This window comes from Procambarus clarkii, chromosome 56 (genome assembly GCF_040958095.1).
Source record: "Procambarus clarkii isolate CNS0578487 chromosome 56, FALCON_Pclarkii_2.0, whole genome shotgun sequence".
Lineage (NCBI taxonomy): Eukaryota > Metazoa > Arthropoda > Malacostraca > Decapoda > Cambaridae > Procambarus > Procambarus clarkii.
Genome location: NC_091205.1, coordinates 7,413,074 through 7,439,651, shown reverse-complemented (window position 1 = coordinate 7,439,651; position 26,578 = coordinate 7,413,074). Strand labels below are relative to the sequence as shown.

Genomic DNA, 26,578 nt, shown 5'->3' with positions numbered 1-26,578 from the left:
AGTGAGTGGCCAGCATGTAGTGAGTGGCCAGCACACAGTGAGTGGCCAGCATGCAGTGAGTGGCCAGCATGTAGTGAGTGGCCAGCATACAGTGAGTGGCCAGCATGTAGTGAGTGGCTAGCATGCAGTGAGTGGCCAGCATACAGTGAGTGGCCAGCATGTAGTGAGTGGCCAGCATACAGTGAGTGGCCAGCATGTAGTGAGTGGCCAGCATACAGTGAGTGGCCAGCATGCAGTGAGTGGCCAGCATGTAGTGAGTGGCCAGCATACAGTGAGTGGCCAGCATGTAGTGAGTGGCTAGCATGCAGTGAGTGGCCAGCATACAGTGAGTGGCCAGCATGTAGTGAGTGGCCAGCATACAGTGAGTGGCCAGCATGTAGTGAGTGGCCAGCATACAGTGAGTGGCCAGCATGCAGTGAGTGGCCATCATGTAGTGAGTGGCCAGCATACAGTGAGTGGCCAGCATACAGTGATTGGCCAGCATACAGTGAGTGGCCAGCATGCAGTGAGTGGCCAGCATGTAGTGAGTGGCCAGCATGCAGTGAGTGGCCAGCATACAGTGAGTGGCCAGCATACAGTGAGTGGCCAGCGTACAGTGAGTGGCCAGCATGCAGTGAGTGGCCAGCATGCAGTGAGTGGCCAGCATACAGTGAGTGGCCAGCATACAGTGAGTGGCCAGCATGTAGTGAGTGGCCAGCATACAGTGAGTGGCCAGCAAGCAGTTAGTGGCCAGCATGCAGTGAGTGGCAAGCATGCAGTGAGTGGCCAGCATACAGTGAGTGGTCAGCATGTAGTGAGTGGCCAGCAAGCAGTGAGTGTCCAGCGTGCAGTGAGTGGCCAGCATGCAGTGAGTGGCCAGCATACAGTGAGTGGTCAGCATGTAGTGAGTGGCCAGCATACAGTGAGTGGCCAGCATGCAGTGAGTGGCCAGCATGCAGTGAGTTGCCAGCATACAGTGAGTGGCCAGCATACAGTGAGTGGCCAGCATACAGTGAGTGGCCAGCATACAGTGAGTGGCCAGCATGCAGTGAGTGACCAGCATGTAGTGAGTGGCCAGCATACAGTGAGTGGCCAGCATGTAGTGAGTGGCTAGCATGCAGTGAGTGGCCAGCATACAGTGAGTGGCCAGCATGCAGTGAGTGGCCAGCATGCAGTGAGTGGCCAGCATGTAGTGAGTGGCCAGCATACAGTGAGTGGCCAGCATACAGTGAGTGGCCAGCATACAGTGAGTGGCCAGCATGTAGTGAGTGGCCAGCATACAGTGAGTGGCCAGCATGTAGTGAGTGGCCAGCATGCAGTGAGTAATCAGCATGCAGTGAGTAGCCAGCATGCAGTGAGTAACCAGCATGCAGTGAGTAGCCAGCATGCAGTGAGTGGCCAGCATGCAGTGAGTGGCCAGCATGCAGTGAGTGGCCAGCATGCAGTGAGTGGCCAGCATGTAGTGAGTGGCCAGCATGTAGTGAGTGGCCAGCATGTAGTGAGTGGCCAGCATGTAGTGAGTGGCCAGCATGTAGTGAGTGGCCAGCATGTAGTGAGTGGCCAGCATGTAGTGAGTGGCCAGCATGTAGTGAGTGGCCAGCATGTAGTGAGTGGCCAGCATACAGTGAGTGGCCAGCATGCAGTGAGTGTCCAGCATACAGTGAGCGGCCAGCATGCAGTGAGTGGCCAGCATACAGTGAGTGGCCAGCATGCAGTGAGTGGCCAGCATACAGTGAGTGGCCAGCATACAGTGAGTGGCCAGAATGTAGTGAGTGGCCAGCATGTAGTGAGTGGCCAGCATGCAGTGAGTGGCCAGCATGCAGTGAGTGGCCAGCATGCAGTGAGTGGCCAGCATGCAGTGAGTGGCCAGCATACAGTGAGTGGCCAGCATGTAGTGAGTGGCCAGCATGCAGTGAGTGGCCAGCATGCAGTGAGTGGCCAGCATACAGTGAGTGGCCAGCATACAGTGAGTGGCCAGCATGTAGTGAGTGGCCAGCATACAGTGAGTGGCCAGCATGCAGTGAGTGGCCAGCATGCAGTGAGTGGCCAGCATGTAGTGAGTGGCCAGCATGCAGTGAGTGGCCAGCATGCAGTGAGTGGCCAGCATGTAGTGAGTGGCCAGCATGCAGTGAGTGACCAGCATGCAGTGAGTGGCCAGCATGCAGTGAGAGGCCAGCATGTAGTGAGTGGCCAGCATACAGTGAGTGGCCAGCATGTAGTGAGTGGCCAGCATGTAGTGAGTGGCCAGCATACATTGAGTGGCCAGTATGCAGTGAGTGGCCAGCATGCAGTGAGTGGCCAGCATGTAGTGAGTGGCCAGCATGCAGTGAGTGGCCAGCATGTAGTAAGAGGCCAGCATGTAGTGAGTGGCCAGCATACAGTGAGTGGCCAGCATACAGTGAGTGGCCAGCATACAGTGAGTGGCCAGCATGCAGTGAGTGGCCAGCATGCAGTGAGTGGCCAGCATACAGTGAGTGGCCAGCATACAGTGAGTGGCCAGCATGTAGTGAGTGGCCAGCATACAGTGAGTGGCCAGCAAGCAGTGAGTGGCCAGCATGCAGTGAGTGGCCAGCATGCAGTGAGTGGCCAGCATACAGTGAGTGGTTGTTACGAACCCGGATCCAGCGTCCGAGCCTGGAGCAGTGACAACCACGCCATCTGTGGGTTAGCTCCCGAAACCCCCGCCAAACGGACGACGACACCTGGTGAGGACAGCGTGTACTGGCCTCGAGGACCAGTTTCCAGTCTGGTTCCGCGCTCAACACCGCCGCTCCTGACCTCTGGTGAGGTGGTGCTCCGACGACAGCGCCATCTATGGACTGGATACGTCAGGTGTTTGCGCCCGAGCCCGTAAGTGAGGTGTTTTAGTGTCCCAGTTATTGATGACGTGTCTGTTTACAGAGTCGACCTGGGACCGCTGTGTTGAGGGTTGAGTCAGTCTACCCGAGGCAGCCAGTCTCCATACCTTGAACCTTGCTGCAGCTGTTGTGACGTCGTCCCCCCGGAAGAACACTGTGGTGTGTTAGCCTGCCAGTAGAGTGGCAGTAAGAGGATTTACCGAGGACCGACTGTTGGAGACGATCATCCACTGGGGTATTGAGGACAGGAGGGTGATTTGTGATATCACACGAGACTCCTGTCTAGGGCGTTCCCCTTTGATCGTTCGTAGAGTGGCCGTACCAGCCTTGTTGGCTCAGAACCTGCCAGCAGACCAGCTGGACGTGTGGTTGACGGCCTCCACGGCAGTGCCCCCAGTGGACCCGTGTTTTGGCTGACCTGTGGCCAGGGTAGGCTCAACTTCTTTGGAGAACAAATCTTGAGGCCACGAAGAAAGCACCAAGGACTCGGCACTGAGAGTTATGGCACCAGCATCTTCAGCAGAAGACATCGATTGAGGATTAATCCCCTTGTCAAGTGTTAATACCCCTCCCCTTTGTGCACTCATTTATTTTATATATTTAAACGGTGATGGTAATAATTATAATATTAAGTTCTTAGCTTTCTTTCCCTACTCCCTTTAAGTTACTTGCGTCACGGATCTCATCCCTTGATAGCCACTACTGGCTTGGGAACGGATACATTATATCTTCCTCTAAGAACATCAGAGTAAGGACCCCGTTGCGTCCCGAGAGGGCCGTAACAGTGGTCAGCATGTAGTGAGTGGCCAGCAAGCAGTGAGTGGCCAGCATGCAGTGAGTGGCCAGCATGCAGTGAGTGGCCAGCATACAGTGAGTGACCAGCATGCAGTGAGTGACCAGCATGCAGTGAGTTGCCAGCATACAGAGAGTGGCCAGCATACAGTGAGTGGCCAGCATACAGTGAGTGGCCAGCATACAGTGAGTGGCCAGCATACAGTGAGTGGCCAGCATGCAGTGAGTGGCCAGCATACAGTGAGTGGCCAGCATGCAGTGAGTGGCCAGCATGTAGTGAGTGGCCAGCATGCAGTGAGTGGCCAGAATGCCGTGAGTGGCCAGCATGTAGTGAGTGGCCAGCATGCAGTGAGTGGCCAGCATATAGTGAGTGGCCAGCATGCAGTGAGTGGCCAGCATACAGTGAGTGGCCAGCATGCAGTGAGTGGCCAGCATACAGTGTGTGGCCAGCATGCAGTGAGTGGCCAGCATGTAGTGAGTGGCCAGCATACAGTGAGTGGCCAGCATGCAGTGAGTGGCCAGCATGCAGTGAGTGGCCAGCATACAGTGAGTGGCCAGCAAACAGTGAGTGGCCAGCATGCAGTGAGTGGCCAGAATGTAGTGAGTGGCCAGCATGCAGTGAGTGGCCAGCATGCAGGGAGTGGCCAGCATGCAGTGAGTGGCCAGCATGTAGTGAGTGGCCAGCATGCAGTGAGTATCCAGCATGCAGTGAGTGGCCAGCATGCAGTGAGTGGCCAGCATGTAGTGAGTAGCCAGCATGCAGTGAGTGGCCAGCATGCAGTGAGTGGCCAGCATGCAGTGAGTGGCCAGCATGTAGTGAGTGGCCAGCATGCAGTGAATGGCCAGCATGCAGTGAGTGCCTAGCATGCAGTGAGTGGCCAGCATGCAGTGAGTGGCCAGCATGCAGTGAGTGGCCAGCATGTAGTGAGTGGCCAGCATGCAGTGAATGGCCAGCATGCCGTGAGTGGCCAGCATGCAGTGAGTGGCTAGCATGCAGTGAGTGGCCAGCATGTAGTGAGTGGCCAGCATGCAATGAGTGGCCAGCATGCAGTGAGTGGCCAGCATACAGTGAGTGGCCAGCATGCAGTGAGTGGCTAGCATGTAGTGAGTGGCCAGCATGCAGTGAGTGGCCAGCATGTAGTGAGTGGCCAGCATACAGTGAGTGGCCAGCATGTAGTGAGTGGCCAGCATACAGTGAGTGGCCAGCATGCAGTGAGTGGCCAGCATGTAGTGAGTGGCCAGCATACAGTGAGTGGCCAGCATGTAGTGAGTGGCTAGCATGCAGTGAGTGGCCAGCATACAGTGAGTGGCCCGCATGCAGTGAGTGGCCAGCATGCAGTGAGTGGCCAGCATGTAGTGAGTGGCCAGCATACAGTGAGTGGCCAGCATACAGTGAGTGGCCAGCATGTAGTGAGTGGCCAGCATGCCGTGAGTGGCCAGCATGCAGTGAGTGGCCTGCATACAGTGAGTGGCCAGCATACAGTGAGTGGCCAGCATACAGTGAGTGGCCAGGATGCAGTGAGTGGCCAGCATGTAGTGAGTGGCCAGCATGTAGTGAGTGGCCAGGATGCAGTGAGTCGCCAGCATACAGTGAGTGGCCAGCATGCAGTGAGTGGCCAGCATGCAGTGAGTGGCCAGCATGTAGTGAGTGGCCAGCATACAGTGAGTGGCCAGCATACAGTGAGTGGCCAGCATACAGTGAGTGACCAGCATGTAGTGAGTGGTATTATAGTACTGTGGGTTGGCGGGTGTTGTCGCTGTCGATCCTTCTCTACGGACAAACAACCCACAACTCGGTAGAGTGCTTATACCTCCCTAGGAGATCACCCTTGGCGCTTCTGGCTCTTGGAGAGGGGCTCAACATCACACGTTTAGGGGATGCGGCTCCAACACTTAGCCTCGTTGTCACGTGCACACACCCACTCGAGCCGCTGTGACTCCCCACTCTCTCCTTAGGTGATATGATCTCCTTGATCCCCTTTTGAGTTATTAGTATTACCTTCTACCCTGTCCACAGCAGTGGTTCTTGGTTCTTTCTCTCTCTCTCTCCTTCTTTACTACCTCCGGGGAAGCCTCACTAGGACAATGTCAAATACTAGCAAATTGGAATACATTTACTGGACAAAGCACATACACGATACATACACACATATAATAATAGTGAATCCTATACTCTATACTATTACAATCAGGTTGCTCTCCAACACCATCAGAACTCTATCATCAGCTTATCAAGTGGTATCCTATCTCCTGGTTCACCACCTGATACTATCAACCACCTCAAGTTGATCAAGTCTACATACACTGTTGCACCATCAGCAAGAAAATATATATATGAATCTATAAATGTGTACAAAGAAAATCAGCATATGAATGCAATAACACGTATCAGTATAAATGTTCCTTGATACACAACAATGATCAATCGATCTTTCTATCAGCCCTAGAACGCATACATCTGTAGGTAATCCAGCCTACGACTGTAACTCTAAACTTCAGTATAAATCACTCCTTGACATCAGAATACCAACAATCACTCACCTCTCACTGCGTCTTGCACGCTAATGACAATCAAACACTATCAACTCCATACTAGTAATCCACCAGAACTTCCCTTCCACTTCTGGAAGTTCACTACCCTGATATCTTCAGGTTCTTCCGGGCTTCACTACCAGGATCCTCTGCAGCTCCTCCAGGCTGCTATCATGAAGTTTCTTTGAGCAACTACGGTGCTTCACCCTTCTGCTAGGTTCCTCCACAGCTCTCTTGGCTGCTACACCATGAAGTTTCCTCAAGCAACTATGGTGCTTCACCACCTCTACAGAAGCATGTGACACTCCTCTTCACTGCTTCTCCTCCCAGCTCGAGGTCCTCTGCTTCACTACCTTGGAGTCTCATCAATTACCTCATCTAGGCTGGCTTCGAAGTTCTCAGCAACTTCTTCCCCAAAGAACAAACCTGCAACCCATCGACACTCCAATAAAATGTTCCCCTTTAACACATAAACAAAAATAACAACACAATATGCTTGCCTCAAACCTCTATCTGTTCTCTACATACAGTGAGAGTGGATTCCCCCGTTTTGGGCGGGTCCATACTCCACCTCGCCCGGCGGCGGTCCTCACTCGCTGGGAGGGTCTTCCTCCGTCAGGAGCCGGGCTCCCTCAGTCGTCTGTCAGAGCTCAGAGGGGATGGATGTCGCTCCGTGTTCCTCCCTCTTCATTCTCCTATTTCAGGCTTTCTGCCTTATTAAAACATGTCTAACTTATAAATAAACATCGCTACTGTCGCTGGGCACACGACCAACTACAAGCAATCACTATGAACTGGCGTATATCGTGCTTACCACAGATTAACTGGTCGAGGGCGCTTTCCCTCTGACGGCGTCTGGTCAGGGCGCTCCACACAGCCCACGAAAATGCCTCTGAGCAGCTTATTGAACTCTGCTCGTCGACCAGGACTTGAGACCACAACGTTCCCAGCTCGGTTCCACAGCTGGCACGTCTACACACTTCTCTTCTCTTCGAGATATATCACTAGGGGTTCCCTTCTGGCGGGAGCTCACGGAGCGCGGCTTTCCCCTGCGATGTCTGGCACTCAAGTGAGGTCAAGGTCCTCCGGAAGCGAGCCTCACGCCTCCAGCAAAATGTCCACATCTCCTAGCCAGTCATTTATCTGTTTTCTCCTTCATTGCCCATAATCTCAAACTGTTATACATATCCAAGCAACTATTTTACATATGCGTTATCACCTCAATATTTGCTAGACCTTCTAATCAGGTCAGGCTTGATGAATAACTCTCAAGGAGGGAGACTCGTTTCTCCTGTAGGCTGAGATCATAACACTCCCCTCCCCTTATTTTTGAGAGTTATTCTAGTGGCTAGGCTCGAGATAACGCATCAGCCACTACATTGTCTCGCCCTCTTATGTGCGTTATCACCAGGTCATACTCTTGTAGCGATAAAAACCATCTGGTTAATCTCTGGTTTGCATGCTTCATTTTCTTCAGGTAAACTAGGGGATTATGGTCTGTATACACCGTCACTGGGTGTCCCCCCCCCCACTCACATACACTTCAAAATGTTTCAATGCCATCACCAGGACCAAAGTCTCTTTTTCGACTGTACTGTACGACCTCTGGTGCTTAACGAACTTCTTCGAGAAGAAGGACACGGGGCCGTAAATTCCATCATTCTGCTGCGTCAGTACAGCTCCGGCCCCTATATCACTGGTATCTACTAACAACGTAAACGGCGCTCCAAAATTGGGTGACACTAGTACAGGCGCCTCGGTCAACAGTCTTTTGGTCTTTTCAAACGCTTCTTGTGCTGTTCCATTCCACTCCCACTTCTTGCTCTTTGATAGCAAACTCGTCATAGGAGCGGCTATGGTGGAGAAATTTTCACAGAACTTCCAGTAATACCCAATCATACCGAGGTATCTCAACAATTCTTTCTTACTCCTGGGCACCGGGAAGTTGTCAATGGCCTCCACCTTTGTTCTCACCGGAGCAACCTCGCCTTGCCCTACTATATATCCAAGGTACTCCAGGCGGGCTCTCCCGAACTCGCTTTTTGCCAAGTTGATCGTCATGTTGGCCTTCTCCAACCGATCGAACAAATCTAAAAGTCGATCCACGTGATCCTTCCAGGAATCAGCGAACACCACAATATCATCGATGTACACTGCACATCCGGTCGCGCCTTCTAATACCTGATTCATTACTCGTTGAAAACAACTACCACTATTCTTCATTCCGAACGGCACCACTTTATATTGGTACAAGCCGTCGGGTGTCACGAACGCTGAGATCCTCTTGGCCTCCTCAAACAGGGGAATCTGGTAGTATCCCTTCAACAGGTCTATCTTCGAGACATACCCTGCACTCCCAATCTGATCTATGCAATCGTCAATGCGCGGTATCGGAAACGAGTCAGCGACCGTGAGTGCATTCACTTTCCTATAATCGGTACAGAACCGGTACGTGCCGTCACTCTTCTTCACGAGGAGGCACGGCGAACTCCAGTCACTGTTGCTAACCTCTGCCAAGTCGTTATCTAGCAGATACTTCACTTCTGCTCTCATTGCCGCTGCTTTCTCCGGGTTAACTCTGTAAGGGTGCTGCTTGATGGGGTCAGCACTCCCTACATTCACTTCGTGCACCGTTCCGCGGTGTCTTCTAGGCACGTCCGCGAATAACGACTTATTCCTCCATTGGATCTCCACTAGCTCCTGGCGTTGGTCATCCTCCAAATGACCCAGACGCTCACCTATCTTGGCCAGGCTTTCTGTATTTGATATCTTCGCGCCATCGGCCCTCTCTAACTTACAGTTCTCCTCTTCTATCCCTTTGCCGTCTCCTCCACACAGCACAGTCGCCTGCAATGGGGTTTCCATCGGTTCTTCATCGCCTAGAGGCTTATCTCTGTCATAGTACCTCTTTATCATGTTCACATGGCAAACCTGTGACTTCCTCGGACGATCTGGCATGTGGATTACATAATTCACATCCCCTAATGCCTTCTGGATGGTATATGGTCCACAAAATCTCGACTCGTATATACTTCCTTTTACCGGTAGTAGGACTAACACCTGATCTCCTTCTTGAAATTTCCTGCCCTTCGCTTTCCTGTCGTGGTACCTTACCATCTCTGCCTGGGATGTCCTCAAATTTTCCTTGGCCAAATCTCTGGCCCTAGAGAGTCGCTCTCTAAAGGTTTTCACATATTATCCCACATCCACCTTAGGCCTATCCACGGTGAGCTGCTCCTTCAGCGCACCCACTGGGCTCCTCACGGAGTGTCCGTACACCAGTTGAAATGGGGTGAATCCGAATGATTCTACTACCGCATCCCTGATGGCGAACAACACGGATGGTAATGCCTCGTCCCAACTACTCCCTTCCTCAGCGCAGTATATCGTCAACAAGCTCTTTAGCGTTCCATGGAAACGCTGCAATGCTCCCTGCGACTGAGGGTGATACGGTGACGAGCGCACTTGCTCTACTCTCCATCCTTTCACAGTTTCCCTAAACAACTTCGACTGGAAGACACTCCCCTGGTCCGTCTGGATAACCTTGGGCATTCCTACCAACGCAATGTAGTTCTGTAGTCTATCCAGAACGGCTCATGACGTCACTCTTCTCAGGGGGATTGCTTCAGGGAAACGGGTGGCCGTGCACATTATGGTCAGTAAGTACTCGTGGCCTTTTCTGGTCCTCGGCAACGGACCTACACAGTCTATCAAGACTCTCTCAAAAGGCTCGCCAAATGCCGGTATGGGCTTTAAGGGTGCCTTTGGTATAGCCGGAGCCGGCTTACCTGCACGTTGGCATGCCAAACATGTCCTACAATATTTCTTTACCTCCTTCCACACGTTCGGCCAGTAGAAGTGCTCCTGCACCTTATTTAAGGTCTTCTTCACCCCTAAATGCCCTGCCATATCTACGGAGTGGGCTAGTTCTAACACAGCCGCCCTAAACTCCTTCGGCACTAACACTTGGTGCTTCTCCAACCATACCTTATCTGCGCCGGCTTTGTCCGGTCGCCATTTCCTCATTAGTACATCATCGTCCAAGTAGTAATACACGGGGGACTCCGGACATGAATTTCCCCCTTTTGCCTCCCTGATTAGATCTATAAACTCCTCTTTCTGAGCCCTAATCAGGTCCGCTCGGTTCACGCTGAACTTTTCAGGTAGGGTCATTTTCACTTCCTGTCTCCTCGAATCCTCATTCTTCTGAGCTCGATCTTCGTCGAACAGCCCAGACATGTCCATGTTGACCTCCTCCCTTGGTGGAGTCGACACTGCCATATCATCTCCAATGTCTTCCTCGGCGGCTACGTCCGACTCTGTCACTACACAGGCCGGGTATACGATGACTTGACTGTCCTCTGCCTCATCTTCAAGGATGCTGGCTAGATCTATCTTGTCCGGCGTTCCACTTGTACCGCGGTCCTTCTGGTTCACCTCCGGCACAGCTTTTACTATCAGCTCTGGCAGCACCTTGGACCCACACAAGTCGTTCCCCAGGATCACTTGGACTCCTGGAACAGGTATGTTGGGGCACACTCCCAACATCACCTCCGCCGACAAATAATCTGACTTCAACTGGACAGCACACACGGGCATGTCACTCTTAGACAACAACCCATGAACCTTTATCCTCCTGCTGCCAGCTAACAGTCGATCATTTCTTATTAGGCCTCTCAGAATCAAGCTCTGATTGGCTCCAGTATCCCTGAGGATACTAACCTCCACCTCGGGTTGACCTTCTATGCCGACCCAACCTTTACTAATGAACGGCCTATACCGCTCGTTCATCAAATCTACCTTCTGTGGTTTGTCTTGTTGTACATCAACATACTTCTTCCGGGGATCACATGTCGTCAGGGTCACGACTCTCTTGCCCTGCCGACAATCTCGCATCATGTGACCTGATCTGTTGCACTTGTAGCATCTCATTTGGGAGAAATCTCTCCTATACGCCCCCGAGTGGCTCTGACTCTGCCCACTCGTATTGGAGTTCCTCGGGCCAGATGTACTACTCATACTCTGTGGAGCTTCATTGGACTCTTGTCTCCTCTGCACATTTTTATTTTCCTGCTTACCTCCAGCAGGCGGACTCGGCAACTTTCCTTCCTGGGGCTTAAAACTAGCTGGTCTGCTTGTCTGCCCTCCAAAACTTCTTCCTCCCCAGACTCCACTGGGTCTGCTATTGCTGCGTCTCGCCTCGCTTCTTACTCTGTTCTCCCTTAAGCTCTTGTACGCTTCAGTAATCATATCCGCCCTATCTGCGGCATCTTTCACCTCCTTTATCCCTGCTTTTTGGATCTTGAACTTTGTTTCGGGATGCATCATCTCTATGAACTTCTCCATGACCATCAGTTGCTTCAGGTCAGCGTAAGATCCAACTCCAGCAGCCTCAATCCACTTCTGGAATCGTCTTTCCAGATCCCTTGCTGTCTCAGCAAACGTACATGCTCCAACTTTGATCATTTCTCTGAAGCGCTTCCTATAAGCTTCTGGGGTTAACTGAAACGAGCGCAATATGCTGCTCTTTACCGTGGCATAATCCTGGCACTCTTCCAGTGACAATTGGGTGTATGCCTCCCTGGCTGCACCGGTCAATCTTAACTGGACCAGCTGGGCCCATTCCTCCTGTGGCCACTCCTTGATGCTGGCTACTTTTTCAAAATGCTCGAAGAAGCTCTCCGCCTCTTCGGGAACAAACAAGGAAATGTCCTTCTCCCTAACCCTAACATCTGGTGGGTGTGATACCTGGGTGGTGCTCTCTGGCAACCCATGTTCAATCCTTTGCTCAGCCAAGGTTTTATTCGCTTCTATCTGCATTTGTTTTGTTCTCTCTTTTTCTTTTTCGACCTGGGCTTTTTCTTTTTCGACCTCTAGTCTTGCTTTCTCTTTTTCTTTCTCCTGTTCCAACTCCAGTTCTCTTACTCTGGTTTTCTCTTTTTCTACTTCCAGTCTGGTTTTTTCTTTTTCCTTCTCTGCTTCATTTTTCATCTGGAGTTCTAATTTCATCTTTTCCAGCTGGAACTGTCTCTCCTCACGCTGCATCTGGAGCTCTAACTGGAACCTTTCCAAGCTCCTATTTCGGCTACTCCTGCTACTGCGGCTACTCTTGCTGTTCCTACTCGATCCTTGGGATCTCACTTCATCCTGCCCATCATCCTCCTTTCCACTTTCAGCTCCTTTCTGGGCTCCTTGTTCTGCTGCTTCATTTTTGGCTCTTAACTGCCTCAGGATCTCATCCTTCATCCCAGCTACTTTAGATGCTTTCAACCTGATGCCACATTTTTCTGCTATTTGTTTCAATTGATCCCTCGTGCAACCTTCCAAGTCCTCAGGCTTGCCTGACTCCACAAACGCTTGCACCTTATCCATCTTTGTCCTGTGAGTCTTCCCAAGAGAGAGAATATACACCTGCGTTCACACAGTTTATCTATTTCAGCAAGGGTGTACAAATCCACTCTTGGACAGGGTGTGGGTGTGTCAGTTCACTCTCCCGGACACAGGCCCCCAATTTATTATAGTACTGTGGGTTGGCGGGTGTTGTCGCTGTCGATCCTTCTCTACGGACAACCCAACCCACAACTCGGTAGAGTGCTTATACCTCCCTAGGAGATCACCCTTGGCGCTTCTGGCTCTTGGAGAGGGGCTCAACGTCACACGTTTAGGGGATGCGGCTCCAACACTTAGCCTCGTTGTCACGTGCACACACCCACTCGAGCCGCTGTGACTCCCCACTCTCTCCTTAGGTGATATGATCTCCTCAATCCCCTTTTGACTTATTAGTATTACCTTCTACCCTGTCCACAGCAGTGGTTCTTGGTTCTTTCTCTCTCTCTCTCCTTCTTTACTACCTCCGGGGAAGCCTCACTAGGACAAGGGCAAACACCAGCAAATTGGAATACATTTACTGGACAAAGCACATACACGATACATACACACATATAATAATAGTGAATCCTATACTCTATACTATTACAATCAGGTTGCTCTCCAACACCATCAGAACTCTATCATCAGCTTATCAAGTGGTATCCTATCTCCTGGTTCACCACCTGATACTATCAACCACCTCAAGTTGATCAAGTCTACATACACTGTTGCACCATCAGCAAGAAAATATATATATGAATCTATAAATGTGTACAAAGAAAATCAGCATATGAATGCAATAACACGTATCAGTATAAATGTTCCTTGATACACAACAATGATCAATCGATCACTCTATCAGCCCTAGAACGCATACATCTGTAGGTAATCCAGCCTACGACTGTAACTCTAAACTTCAGTATAAAACACTCCTTGACATCAGAATACCAACAATCACTCACCTCTCACTGCGTCTTGCATGTTAATGACAGTCAAACACTATCAACTCCCTACTAGTAATCCACCAGAACTTCCCTTCCACTTCTGGAAGTTCACTACCCTGATATCTTCAGGTTCTTCCGGGCTTCACTACCAGGATCCTCTGCAGCTCCTCCAGGCTGCTATCATGAAGTTTCTTTGAGCAACTACGGTGCTTCACCCTTCTGCTAGGTTCCTCCACAGCTCTCTTGGCTGCTACACCATGAAGTTTCCTCAAGCAACTATGGTGCTTCACCACCTCTACAGAAGCATGTGACACTCGTCTTCACTGCTTCTCCTCCCAGCTCGAGGTCCTCTGCTTCACTACCTTGGAGTCTCATCAATTACCTCATCTAGGCTGGCTTCGAAGTTCTCAGCAACTTCTTCCCCAAAGAACAAACCTGCAACCCATCGGCACTCCAATAAAATGTTCCCCTTTAACACATAAACAAAAATAACCACACAATATGCTTGCCTCAAACCTCTATCTGTTCTCTACATACAGTGAGAGTGGACTCCCCCGTTTTGGGCGGGTCCATACTCCACCTCGCCCGGCGGCGGTCCTCACTCGCTGGGAGGGTCTTCCTCCGTCAGGAGCCGGGCTCCCTCAGTCGTCTGTCAGAGCTCAGAGGGGATGGACGTCGCTCCGTGTTCCTCCCTCTTCATTCTCCTATTTCAGGCTTTCTGCCTTATTAAAACATGTCTAACTTATAAATAAACATCGCTACTGTCGCTGGGCACACGACCAACTACAAGCAATCACTATGAACTGGCGTATATCATGCTTACCACAGATTAACTGGTCGAGGGCGCTTTCCCTCTGACGGCGTCTGGTCAGGGCGCTCCACACAGCCCACGAAAATGCCTCTGAGCAGCTTATTGAACTCTGCTCGTCGACCAGGACTTGAGACCACAACGTTCCCAGCTCGGTTCCACAGCTGGCACGTCTACACACTTCTCTTCTCTTCGAGATATATCACTAGGGGTTCCCTTCTGGCAGGAGCTCACGGAGCGCGGCTTTCCCCTGCGATGTCTGGCACTCAAGTGAGGTCAAGGTCCTCCGGAAGCGAGCCTCACGCCTCCAGCAAAATGTCCACATCTCCTAGCCAGTCATTTATCTGTTTTCTCCTTCATTGCCCATAATCTCAAACTGTTATACATATCCAAGCAACTATTTTACATATGCGTTATCACCTCAATATTTGCTAGACCTTCTAATCAGTTCAGGCTTGATGAATAACTCTCAAGGAGGGAGACTCGTTTCTCCTGTAGGCTGAGATCATAACAGTGGCCAGCATACAGTGAGTGGCCAGCATGTAGTGAGTGGCCAGCATGCAGTGAGTGGCCAGCATGCAGTGAGTGGCCAGCATACAGTGAGTGGCCAGCATACAGTGAGTGGCCAGCATACAGTGAGTGGCCAGCATGCAGTGAGTGGCCAGCATGTAGTGAGTGGCCAGAATGCAGTGAGTGGCCAGCATACAGTGAGTGGCGAGCATGCAGTGAGTGGCCAGCATGTAGTGAGTGGCCAGCATGCAGTGAGTGGCCAGCATGCAGTGAGTGGCCAGCATGCAGTGAGTGGCCAGCATACAGTGAGAGGCCAGCATGTAGTGAGTTGCCAGCATACAGTGAGTGGCCAGCATGCAGTGAGTGGCCAGCATGTAGTGAGTGGCCAGCATGTAGTGAGTGGCCAGCATGTAGTGAGTGGCCAGCATGTAGTGAGTGGCCAGCATACAGTGAGTGGCCAGCATACAGTGAGTGGCCAGCATGCAGTGAGTAACCAGCATACAGTGAGTGGCCAGCATGCAGTGAGTGGCCAGCATGCAGTAAGTGGCCAGCATACAGTGAGTGGCCAGCATACAGTGAGTGGCCAGCATGTAGTGAGTGGCCAGCATACAGTGAGTGGTAAGCAAGCAGTGAGTGGCCAGCATGCAGTGAGTGGCCAGCATGCAGTGAGTGGCCAGCATACAGTGAGTGGCCAGCATGTAGTGAGTGGCCAGCATGTAGTGAGTGGCCAGCATGTAGTGAGTGGCCAGCACACAGTGAGTGGCCAGCATACAGTGAGTGGCCAGCATGATGTGAGTGGCCAGCATGCCGTGAGTGGCCAGCATGCCGTGAGTGGCCAGCATGCTGTGAGTGGCCAGCGTGCAGTGAGTGGCCAGCATGCAGTGAGTGGCCAGCATGTAGTGAGTGGCCAGCATGTAGTGAGTGGCCAGCATACAGTGAGTGGCCAGCTTTCAGTGAGTGGCCAGCATACAGTGAGTGGCCAGCATGCAGTGAGTGGCCAGCATGCCGTGAGTGGCCAGCATGCAGTGAGTGGCCAGAATGCAGTGAGTGGCCAGCATGTAGTGAGTGGCTGCAAGCAGTGAGTGGCCAGCATACAGTGAGTGGCCAGCATGCCGTGAGTGGCCAGCATGCAGTGAGTGGCCAGCATGTAGTGAGTGGCCAGCATACAGTGAGTGTCCAGCATGCAGTGAGTGGCCAGCATGTAGTGAGTGGCCAGCATGCAGTGAGTGGCCAGCATGTAGTGATTGTCTGCAAGCAGTGAGTGGCCAGCATGTAGTGAGTGGCCAGCATGTAGTGAGTGGCCAGCATGTAGTGAGTGGCCAGCAAGCAGTGAGTGGCCAGCATACAGTGAGTGGCCATCATACAGTGAGTGGTCAGCATGTAGTGAGTGGCCAGCAAGCAGTGAGTGGCTGAAAGCAGTGAGTGGCTGCAAGCAGTGAGTGGCCAGCATGCAGTGAGTGGCTGCAAGCAGTGAGTGGCTGCAAGCAGTGAGTGGCTGCAAGCAGTGAGTGGCCAGCATGTAGTGAGTGGCCAGCATACAGTGAGTGGTCAGCATGTAGTGAGTGGCCAGCAAGCAGTGAGTGGCCAGCATGTAGTGAGTGGCCAGCATGCAGTGAGTGGCCAGCATGTAGTGAGTGGCCAGCAAGCAGTGAGTGGCCAGCATGTAGTGAGTGGCCAGCATGCAGTGAGTGGCCAGCATGTAGTGAGTGGCCAGCATGCAGTGAGTAGCCTGCATGTAGTGAGTGGCCAGCATGTAGTGAGTGGCCAGCATGCAGTGAGTGGCCAGCATGTAGTGAGTGGCCAGCATACAGTGAGTGGCCAGCTTGTAGTGAGTGGCCAGCATGCAGTGTGTGGCCAGCATGTAGTTAGTGACCAGCATACAGTGAGTGGCCAGCATACAGTGAGTGGCCAGCATACAGTGAGTGGCCAGCATGTAGTGAGTGGCCAGCATACAGTGAGTGGCCAGCATGCAGTGAGTGGCCAGCATGTAGTGAGTGGCCAGCATGCAGTGAGTGGCCAGCATGCAGTGAGTGGCCAGCATGCAGTGAGTGGCCAGCATGTAGTGAGTTGCCAGCATGTAGTGAGTGGCCAGCAAGCAGTGAGTGGCCAGCATACAGTGAGTGGCCAGCATGTAGTGAGTTGCCAGCATACAGTGAGTGGCCAGCATGCAGTGAGTGGCCAGCATGCAGTGAGTGGCCAGCATGTAGTGAGTGGCCAGCATGCAGTGAGTGGCCAGCATGCAGTGAGTGGCCAGCATGCAGTTAGTGACCAGCATGTAGTGAGTGGTCAGCATGTAGTGAGTGGCCAGCATGTAGTGAGTGGCCAGCATGCAGTGAGTGGCCAGCATGCAGTGAGTGGCCAGCATGCAGTGAGTGGCCAGCATGCAGTGAGTGGCCAGCATGTAGTGAGTGGCCAGCAAGCAGTGAGTGGCCAGCATACAGTGAGTGGCCAGCATGTAGTGAGTGGCCAGCATGTAGTGAGTGGCCAGCATGCAGTGAGTGGCCAGCATGTAGTGAGTAGCCAGCATGTAGTGAGTGGCCAGCATGTAGTGTGTGGCCAGCATGTATTGAGTGGCCAGCATGTAGTGAGTGTCCAGCATGTAGTGAGTGGCCAGCATGTAGTGAGTGGCCAGCATGCAGAGAGTGGCCAGCATGCAGTGAGTGGCCAGCAAGCAGTGAGTGGCCAGCATGTAGTGAGTGGCCAGCATGCAGCGAGTGGCCAGCATGCAGTGAGTGGCCAGCATGCAGTGAGTGGCCAGAATGTAGTGAGTGGCCAGCATGTAGTGAGTGGCCAGCATGTAGTGAGTGGCCAGCATGTAGTGAGTGGCCAGCATGCAGTGAGTGGCCAGCATGCAGTGAGTGGCCAGCATGTAGTGAGTGGCCAGCATGTAGTGAGTGGCCAGCATGTAGTGAATGGCCAGCATGTAGTGAGTAGCCAGCATGCAGTGAGTGGCCAGCATGTAGTGAGTGGCCAGCATGTAGTGAGTGGCCAGCATGCAGTGAGTGGCCAGCATGCAGTGAGTGGCCAGCATGCAGTGAGTGGCCAACATGTAGTGAGTGGCCAGCATGCAGTGAGTGTTCAGCATGTAGTGAGTGGCCAGCATGTAGTGAGTGGCCAGCATGCAGTGAGTGGCCAGCATACAGTGAGTGGCCAGCATGTAGTGAGTGGCCAGCATGCAGTGAGTGGCCAGCATGTAGTGAGTGGCCAGCATGTAGTGAGTGGCCAGCATGTATTGAGTGGCGTCATGTAGTGAGTGGCCAGCATGCAGTGAGTGGCCAGCATGCAGTGAGTGGCCAGCATGTAGTGAGTGGCCAGCATGTAGAGAGTGGTCAGCATGTAGTGAGTGGTCAGCATGTAGTGAGTGACCAGCATGCATGAGTGGCCAGCATGTAGTGAGTGGCCAGCATGCAGTGAGTGGCCAGCATACAGTGAGTGGCCAGCATGTAGTGACTGGCCAGCATGTAGTGAGTGGCCAGCATACAGTGAGTGGCCAGCATACAGTGAGTGGCCAGCATGTAGTGAGTGGCCAGCATGCAGTTTTTTTTTTTTTTTTTTTTTTTTTTTTTTTTTTTTTTTTTATTATTATTTTCTACCACAGACGTGGCCACACATTTACAATGCTAACCAGCATATATACATTTTCTTCTGTCCTCCATGGACAGGGTTAGAGAAGTGTTAAACATACAGTTCAAGGGTTTATTGAACACTCAACCACAGAAGGTGATTCGGTGCTTTTAAAATGCTAAGCTAACCTACATACGTAAATACAAAGATACACAGATTTACGTACGCCCTACATAAAGTATTAGATGTGTCTTTTACATAGTGTCATTAATGTACATTCACAAAGGTGAAATGTAATTCTGATCAGCTTCCATATTTGCTTTATACCCATACATATACATACACACACACACATACACATACATATATACACACATACATGCATTCACATACATTTGTCTCATTTACCCTGACAGGGTGAGGTAGCTGATAAAGAAACTAGTGTGCAATTAAGCACTTAATCACTGAAGGTGATGAAGGTGCTTTTACAAGCTCAGGTTATATAGTTACATCACATACATACATTGTATGATTGATACATTACATGGTCAATTTTGGATACAAGTCCAATATATCATCAAGTGTTCCAGTACTCATATAGTAACTACAGAGTTCAGCATACCTTAGCCCAGGAGGGCGAAAGTCAGTCAGTATGGGACATTCTACAATATAATGTTCAAGAGAGTGCATGTTTTCTCTTTCACAAAGTTGACACATTGTGTACTCGACATTTGGGTTTTGAGAAAGCTGCCAGATACGTCTATATCCCAGGCGTATTCTGGCCACTATAACATCACATTGCCGGGTTCTTGTTCTATTAGTCCCATATGTGAATGTCTCCTCACGATATCTATCATAATATTTAATGCTACAACTTTCAGGTCTTTGAGAATTTGTTAGGTCGGTGAGATTTTCATTAGATATTTGTTTAAGTATTCTCTTTGTCACTGCTAATGAAACACCCATATCAATTTCTACCACTGGTTTTCTGCAAGCTGACTTAGCAAGCATATCAACAGTGTCATGCCTTGAGATGCCAACATGTGATGGTATCCATAGGAATTTAATCTCAAATCTGTTTTCTTTGGCAGCTAAAACATTCATTCGAATATCACTTACTATTTTCTGGGTGTCACTACTATGTGCGTTCAATGCCAGGAGTGCACTCTGCGAGTCACAGTATATAAGTCCACTGCCTTTGTCTTTTAAAAATTCAGTGGCAAGGTATATGCCTGCAAGTTCGGTTTGAGTTGAGCATGCAGTGAGTGGCCAGCATGTAGTGAGTGGCCAGCATGTAGTGAGTGGCCAGCATGTATTGAGTGGCCAGCATGTAGTGAGTGGCCAGCATGTAGTGAGTGGCCAGCATGCAGTGAGTGGCCAGCATACAGTGAGTGGCCAGCATGTAGTGAGTGGCCAGCATACAGTGAGTGGCCAGCATGCAGTGAGTGGCCAGCATACAGTGAGTGGCCAGCATGTAGTGAGTGGCCAGCATGTAGTGAGTGGCCAGCATGTAGTGAGTGGCCAGCGTGTAGTGAGTGGCCAGCAAGCAGTGAGTGGCCAGCTTTCAGTGAGTGGCCAGCATGCAGTGAGTGGCCAGCATACAGTGAGTGGCCAGCATGCAGTGAGTGGCCAGCATGTAGTGAGTGGCCAGCATGTAGTGAGTGGCCAGCATGTAGTGAGTGACCAGCATGTAGTGAGTGGCCAGCATGTAGTGAGTGGCCAGCATGTAGTGAGTGGCCAGCATGTAGTGAGTGGCCAGCATGCAATGAGTGGCCAGCATGCAGTGAGTGGCCAGCATGCAGTGAGTGGCCAGCATGCAGTGAGTGGCCAGCATACAGTGAGTGGCCAGCATGCAGTGAGTGGCCAGCATGTAGTGAGTGGCCAGCATGTAGTGACTGGCCAGCATGTAGTAAGTGGCCAGCATGTAGTGAGTGGCCAGCATGTAGTGAGTGGCCAGCATGTAGTGAGTGGCCAGCATGTAGTGAGTGGCCAGCAAGCAGTGAGTGGCCAGCATGTAGTGAGTGGCCAGCAAGCAGTGAGTGGCCAGCATGTAGTAAGTGGCCAGCATGTAGTGAGTGGCCAGCATGTAGTGAGTGGCTAGCATGTAGTGAGTGGCCAGCATGTAGTGAGTGGCCAGCAAGCAGTGAGTGGCCAGCATGTAGTGAGTGGCCAGCATGTAGTGAGTGGCCAGCAAGCAGTGAGTGGCCAGCATGTAGTGAGTGGCCAGCATGTAGTGAGAGGCCAGCATGTAGTGAGTGGCCAGCATGTAGTGAGTGGCCAGCATGTAGTGAGTGGCCAGCATGTAGTGAGTGGCCAGCAAGCAGTGAGTGGCCAGCATGTAGTGAGTGGCCAGCAAGCGGTGAGTGGCCAGCATGTAGTAAGTGGCCAGCATGTAGTGAGTGGCCAGCATGTAGTGAGTGGCCAGCATGTAGTGAGTGGCCAGCATGTAGTGAGTGGCCAGCAAGCAGTGAGTGGCCAGCATGTAGTGAGTGGCCAGCATGTAGTGAGTGGCCAGCAAGCAGTGAGTGGCCAGCATGTAGTGAGTGGCCAGCATGTAGTGAGAGGCCAGCATGTAGTGAGTGGCCAGCATGTAGTGAGAGGTCAGCATGTAGTGAGTGGCCAGCATGTAGTGAGTGGCAGGCATGTAGTGAGTGGCCAGCATGTAGTGAGTGGCCAGCATGTAGTGAGTGGCCAGCATGCAGTGAGTGGCCAGCATGTAGTGAGTGGCCAGCATGCAGTGAGTGGCCGGCATGTAGTGAGTGGCCAGCATGTAGTGAGTGGCCAGCATGCAGTGAGTGGCCAGCATGTAGTGAGTGGCCAGCATGCAGTGAGTGGCCAGCAAGCAATGAGTGGCCAGCATGTAGTGAGTGGCCAGCATGCAGTGAGTGGCCAGCATGTAGTGAGTGGCCAGCATGTGGTGAGTGGTTTGGTTTCCTTGATTCTAGTTAATCAACGCAAGGCCATATACCATGCCATTGAATTTGTAAAAGACAAAGGCAGTGGACCAATATACCTTAACTCGCAGAGTGCACTCCTGCCACTGAACTTACATAGTAGTAACACCCAGAAAATAGTCAATAATATTCGAATGAATGTTTTTGCTGCTAAAGAAAACACATTTGAAATTAAATTCCTTTTGTAACCATCACAAGTTGGCATCTCAAAGCATGACACTGTTGGTATGCTTGCATGGACCACCTTTAGTAGGACAGTAGTAGACATTGATATGGGTGTTACATTAGCAGTGACAGAGAATACTTAAACAAATATCTAAAGAAAATCTTACTGACCTAGAAAATTCTCAAAGACCTGAAAGTTGTATTTGGGGAACCGACATGTGAGATTTCTATTTATTTAATTTATATGAATATATTTAGAATTTATATTTACGTTAATTTATATATTTCGATAGCAAAGGGTATGATGGAGTGAACTGTATTTCAACAATATCTCACAAACCGATCTCCTTTCACATTATGGGCTGTTTATATATATGTAGTCAATCAAACTTGATTAGCAGACTTTCACTATAGTATTAAACTACATATATTAGTAATTAAAATTGGGAGGCCTTATCTTATTGTAGGTTGGCCTGGTCCACCAGTTATGAACAAGATGATCACACCAAGTAATCCTCGTGGTTGAGGCTGGCATCAACACCCTGTACTGGTGGTCCAAGTAACTGTTCTGCTTCCTCTTCTAATGTTCCTGTCAAAGGGAACTTGCAATATTAGCAAGAGCAATGAACTTGCTCTTTGCAAGGTTAAAAAAGAGCAAAAATCATAAGAGGAAGAGAAAAGAATGTAAATTAATGGGAAGAAAGGATGAGAAGAGTTGATGGGGAAAGAAAAGATATAAATGACTGGTTAGGGTTTTTAAAAGTAAAGGACAAAAAAAAAATGAAGAAATGAGAGGAAATACTACAAATAAAAACTAGATTGAAAAATCAAATCATGTGAGATAGAAATGATGGGAATGAAAGACACGAATATATTAGAAACGAAAGATTAGTAAGATAATGGAAAAAACAGATAGAAAATTAAAATAAGAGGAAAAAAGTAGAAGATAAGACGAGCATAAAAAGAACGAGAAGTCGGGTGGACGGAGTTATTATTCTGAAGACTCAATATTTAGTGTTCTTCAGAGCTTGATCCAAGCACATATCTCGGGCGCTCCTCCCGGTAGAGATTACAGCCGCAGGAGACGGAAGTCTACCCCCAGGTCAGCTCCTCAGTCAAGAAACATTCTCAGGAAATTTAAGGAAAATAGCCTAGCGGTCTGTTTGAGGACGTCGTGTGGTTATATTGTGTTATATGAAACTAGGATGGAAGTTTTTGGGAAATTTTGAAATGGCCTAATTGTTTTTAATTATACCAAGGAGTATGTGTTTGTTTATGCTTAGCCTTCATAAATATTGTGAATCTCTTTGATCTCCAAACTGATAATCTTTATATTTCTCTCTCTCTATAAAGGGTTTCTCTTTTGAGGTCACACCCGGGGAGTGCTCAGCGGGTGGGCGGTAAAATATTGATGAAGTCCTGACTCAGATAACTGGAAAAGTTACAGGAGGAGGGGAGGAAGGTGGGAAGGTGATGGTTGAGGTTGGGATGAGGAAGGGGAAGGGTTGGGGATGGGACAGGAGAGCGGGGTGTTTGGGAGAGGATTGGGGGGGAGGGGGGAGGTGGCCAGAAAACGTCGCTGAGCCTGACTCTGCTCAGGTCACGGCTAACATATATTTTAGGATTTTCATCTCGTATAAAAAAAAATTGTGATCCCAAATTTTGCTATCTGAAAATTTGTTGAAAAACAAAAAAACAAATGAAAAATGATTGATGGTAAACTTTATAATACAGGCTAAAATCACTGCATTCAATGGACTTGTCATCATATTATGTTTACCTCAGACGGAATAGTTCTGACGTGGCTGTGACCAACGACAACAAATATATCTGCCCCAAAAATGTCTGTAACGTGAAGCCTAATAACGTGCTGTTATCAGACCCTTACGAGCTATCAGACGACACGCTGCACTCCTCTCTGTGGACAGGCATCATGTTGTTCCAACAAGAGAGGTCAGACCATCACTATAAAGAACAGAGTGATCCCTAGAGCATTGCCTTATAATATGCAAATTGATTGAAAGGTTTAGCCATTACATTCTATTTAACACAGATGAGCTATTCAATTTTCCCATTTGCTACACCACTTTCACTTATATAATCCTATAAACAATTTGAGATTTTCTCGTCATATTCAGGAACTCTTACGACCTCCCACAAACCTTTCTGAAGTCTGTATAATTATGAAACGGCTCTTTTTATCTCGTACATCTCATATTTTCTAAATTAGGAACTGAAAATGTTCACAATAATGCTAACTGTAAAGGAGTTGGAAGACTCAATTGCGAGGGCACTCGTGTGCTGATCCTAAAATCAGGTTCTCTAAACATCGTTCCAGCAAGGAATTTATATGTCTTCCACATTTCTCCTAAAATAGAAGTAAGGTATTGAGAAAGCCTATTACTTTTTACCCCCTGAAGATTGGAAAGAAAATAAGAAAATTTGTGTCCGAAAATAAAACACATGGAAAAGATATTTGTATAATTAAAGAGCGCAAGGAATGTGAAGGAGGTGGAGAAGGACTTTATCTGGCAGCAGCGTTGACGACCTTTCTGGCAGCAGCGTTGACGACCTTTCTGGCAGTAGCGTTGACGACCTTTCTGGCAGCAGCGTTGACGACCTTTCTGGCAGCAGCGTTGACGACCTTTCTGGCAGCAGCGTTGACGACCTTTCTGGCAGTAGCGTTGACGACCTTTCTGGCAGCAGCGTTGACGACCTTTCTGGCAGCAGCGTTGACGACCTTTCTGGCAGTAGCGTTGACGACATTTCTGGCAGCAGCGTTGACGACCTTTCTGGCAGTAGCGTTGACGACCTTTCTGGCAGCAGCGTTGACGACCTTTCTGGCAGCAGCGTTGACGACCTTTCTGGCAGTAGCGTTGACGACCTTTCTGGCAGCAGCGTTGACGACCTTTCTGGCAGCAGCGTTGACGACCTTTCTGGCAGCAGCGTTGACGACCTTTCTGGCAGCAGCGTTGACGACCTTTCTGGCAGTAGCGTTGACGACCTTTCTGGCAGTAGCGTTGACGACCTTTCTGGCAGTAGCGTTGACGACCTTTCTGGCAGTAGCGTTGACGACCTTTCTGGCAGTAGCGTTGACGACCTTTCTGGCAGCAGCGTTGACGACCTTTCTGGGAGCAGCGTTGACGACCTTTCTGGCAGCAGCGTTGACGACCTTTCTGGCAGCAGCGTTGACGACCTTTCTGGCAATAGCGTTGACGACCTTTCTGGCAGTAGCGTTGACGACCTTTCTGGCAGTAGCGTTGACGACCTTTCTGGCAGCAGCATTGACGACCTTTCAGGCAGCAGCGTTGACGACCTTTTTGGCAGCAGCGTTGACGACCTTTCTGGCAGTAGCGTTGACGACCTTTCTGGCAGCAGCGTTGACGACCTTTCTGGCAGCAGCGTTGACGACCTTTCTGGCAGCAGCATTGGCGACCTTTCTGGCAGCAGCGTTGACGACCTTTCTGGCAGCAGCGTTGACGACCTTTCTGGTAGCAGCGTTGACGACCTTTCTGGCAGCAGCGTTGACGACCTTTTTGGCAGCAGCATTGACGACCTTTTTGGCAGTAGCGTTGACGACCTTTCTGGCAGCAGCGTTGACGACCTTTCTGGCAGCAGCGTTGACGACCTTTCTGGCAGCAGCGTTGACGACCTTTCTGGCAGCAGCGCTGACGACCTTTCTGGCAGCAGCGTTGACGACCTTTCTGGCAGCAGCGTTGACGACCTGTCTGGCAGTAGCGTTGACGACCTTTCTGGCAGTAGCGTTAACGACCTTTCTGGCAGTAGCGTTGACGACCTTTCTGGCAGCAGCGTTGACGACCTTTCTGGCAGCAGCGTTGACGACCTTTCTGGCAGCAGCGTTGACGACCTTTCTGGCAGTAGCGTTGACGACCTTTCTGGCAGCAGCGTTGACGACCTTTCTGGCAGTAGCGTTGACGACCTTTCTGACAGCAGCGTTGACGACCTTTCTGGCAGCAGCGTTGACGACCTTTCTGGCAGCAGCGTTGACGACCTTTCTGGCAGTAGCGTTGACGACCTTTCTGGCAGCAGCGTTGACGACCTTTCTGGCAGCAGCGTTGACGACCTTTCTGGCAGCAGCGTTGACGACCTTTCTGGCAGCAGCGTTGACGACCTTTCTGGCAGCAGCGTTGACGACCTTTCTGGCAGCAGCGTTGACGGATTTTCTGGTAGCAGCGTTGACGACCTTTCTGGCAGTAGCGTTGCCGACCTTTCTGGCAGTAGCGTTGACGACCTTTCTGGCAGTAGCGTTGACGACCTTTCTGGCAGCAGCGTTGACGACCTTTCTGAGAGCAGCGTTGACGACCTTTCTGACAGCAGCGCTGACGACCTTTCTGGCAGTAGCGTTGACGACCTTTCTGGCAGCAGCGTTGACGACCTTTTTGGTAGCAGCGTTGACGACCTTTCTGGCAGTAGCGTTGACGACCTTTCTGGCAGTAGCGTTGACGACCTTTTTGGCAGCAGCGTTGACGACCTTTCTGGCAGCAGCGTTGACGACCTTTTTGGCAGCAGCGTTGACGACCTTTTTGGCAGCAGCGTTGACGACCTTTCTGGCAGCAGCGTTGACGACCTTTTTGGCAGCAGCGTTGACGACCTTTTTGGCAGTAGCGTTGACGACCTTTCTGGCAGCAGCGTTGACGACCTTTTTGGCAGCAGCGTTGACGACCTTTTTGGCAGTAGCGTTGACGACCTTTCTGGCAGTAGCGTTGACGACCTTGTTTCATCCTCTCCTTGTCGTTCTGGTTCGCCACCTGTATTGTTATCTACCTATGTTTTATCCCGGTTTCCAATGTATCTATATCTTTACATACACTCACACACACATACACATGCGGGAAGTCGCGGCTGAATGGACAGCGCTCTGGGGTCGTAGTCCTAAGGGCCCGTGTTCGATTCTCGGCGGAGTCGGAATCAAATGAGAAGAGTTTCTTTCAACCTTATGTACCTGTTTACCTAGCAGTAAATAGGTACCTGGGAGTTAGACAGCTGCTATGGGCTGCTTCCTGGGAATGTGTGTGAGTACTCACCTAAGTGTACTTACCGTATTGGGCTTGCGGGGGTTGGGCTCTGGCTCTTTGGTCCCGC

General features: G+C 50.5%; 1 protein-coding gene across 1 annotated transcript in view; it reads left to right on the top strand.

Moving 5' to 3' along the window:
* Positions 1 to 26,578, top strand: part of LOC123770962 (S-antigen protein-like) — a 66,464-nt gene that overhangs the window by 18,363 nt on the left and 21,523 nt on the right. Inside the window, exons 2-3 of the mRNA XM_069305709.1 lie at positions 23,261 to 23,428; positions 24,011 to 26,235. Coding sequence (XP_069161810.1) covers positions 23,261 to 23,428; positions 24,011 to 26,235 — 2,393 coding nt within the window. The remainder of the gene's footprint in view (positions 1 to 23,260; positions 23,429 to 24,010; positions 26,236 to 26,578) is intronic.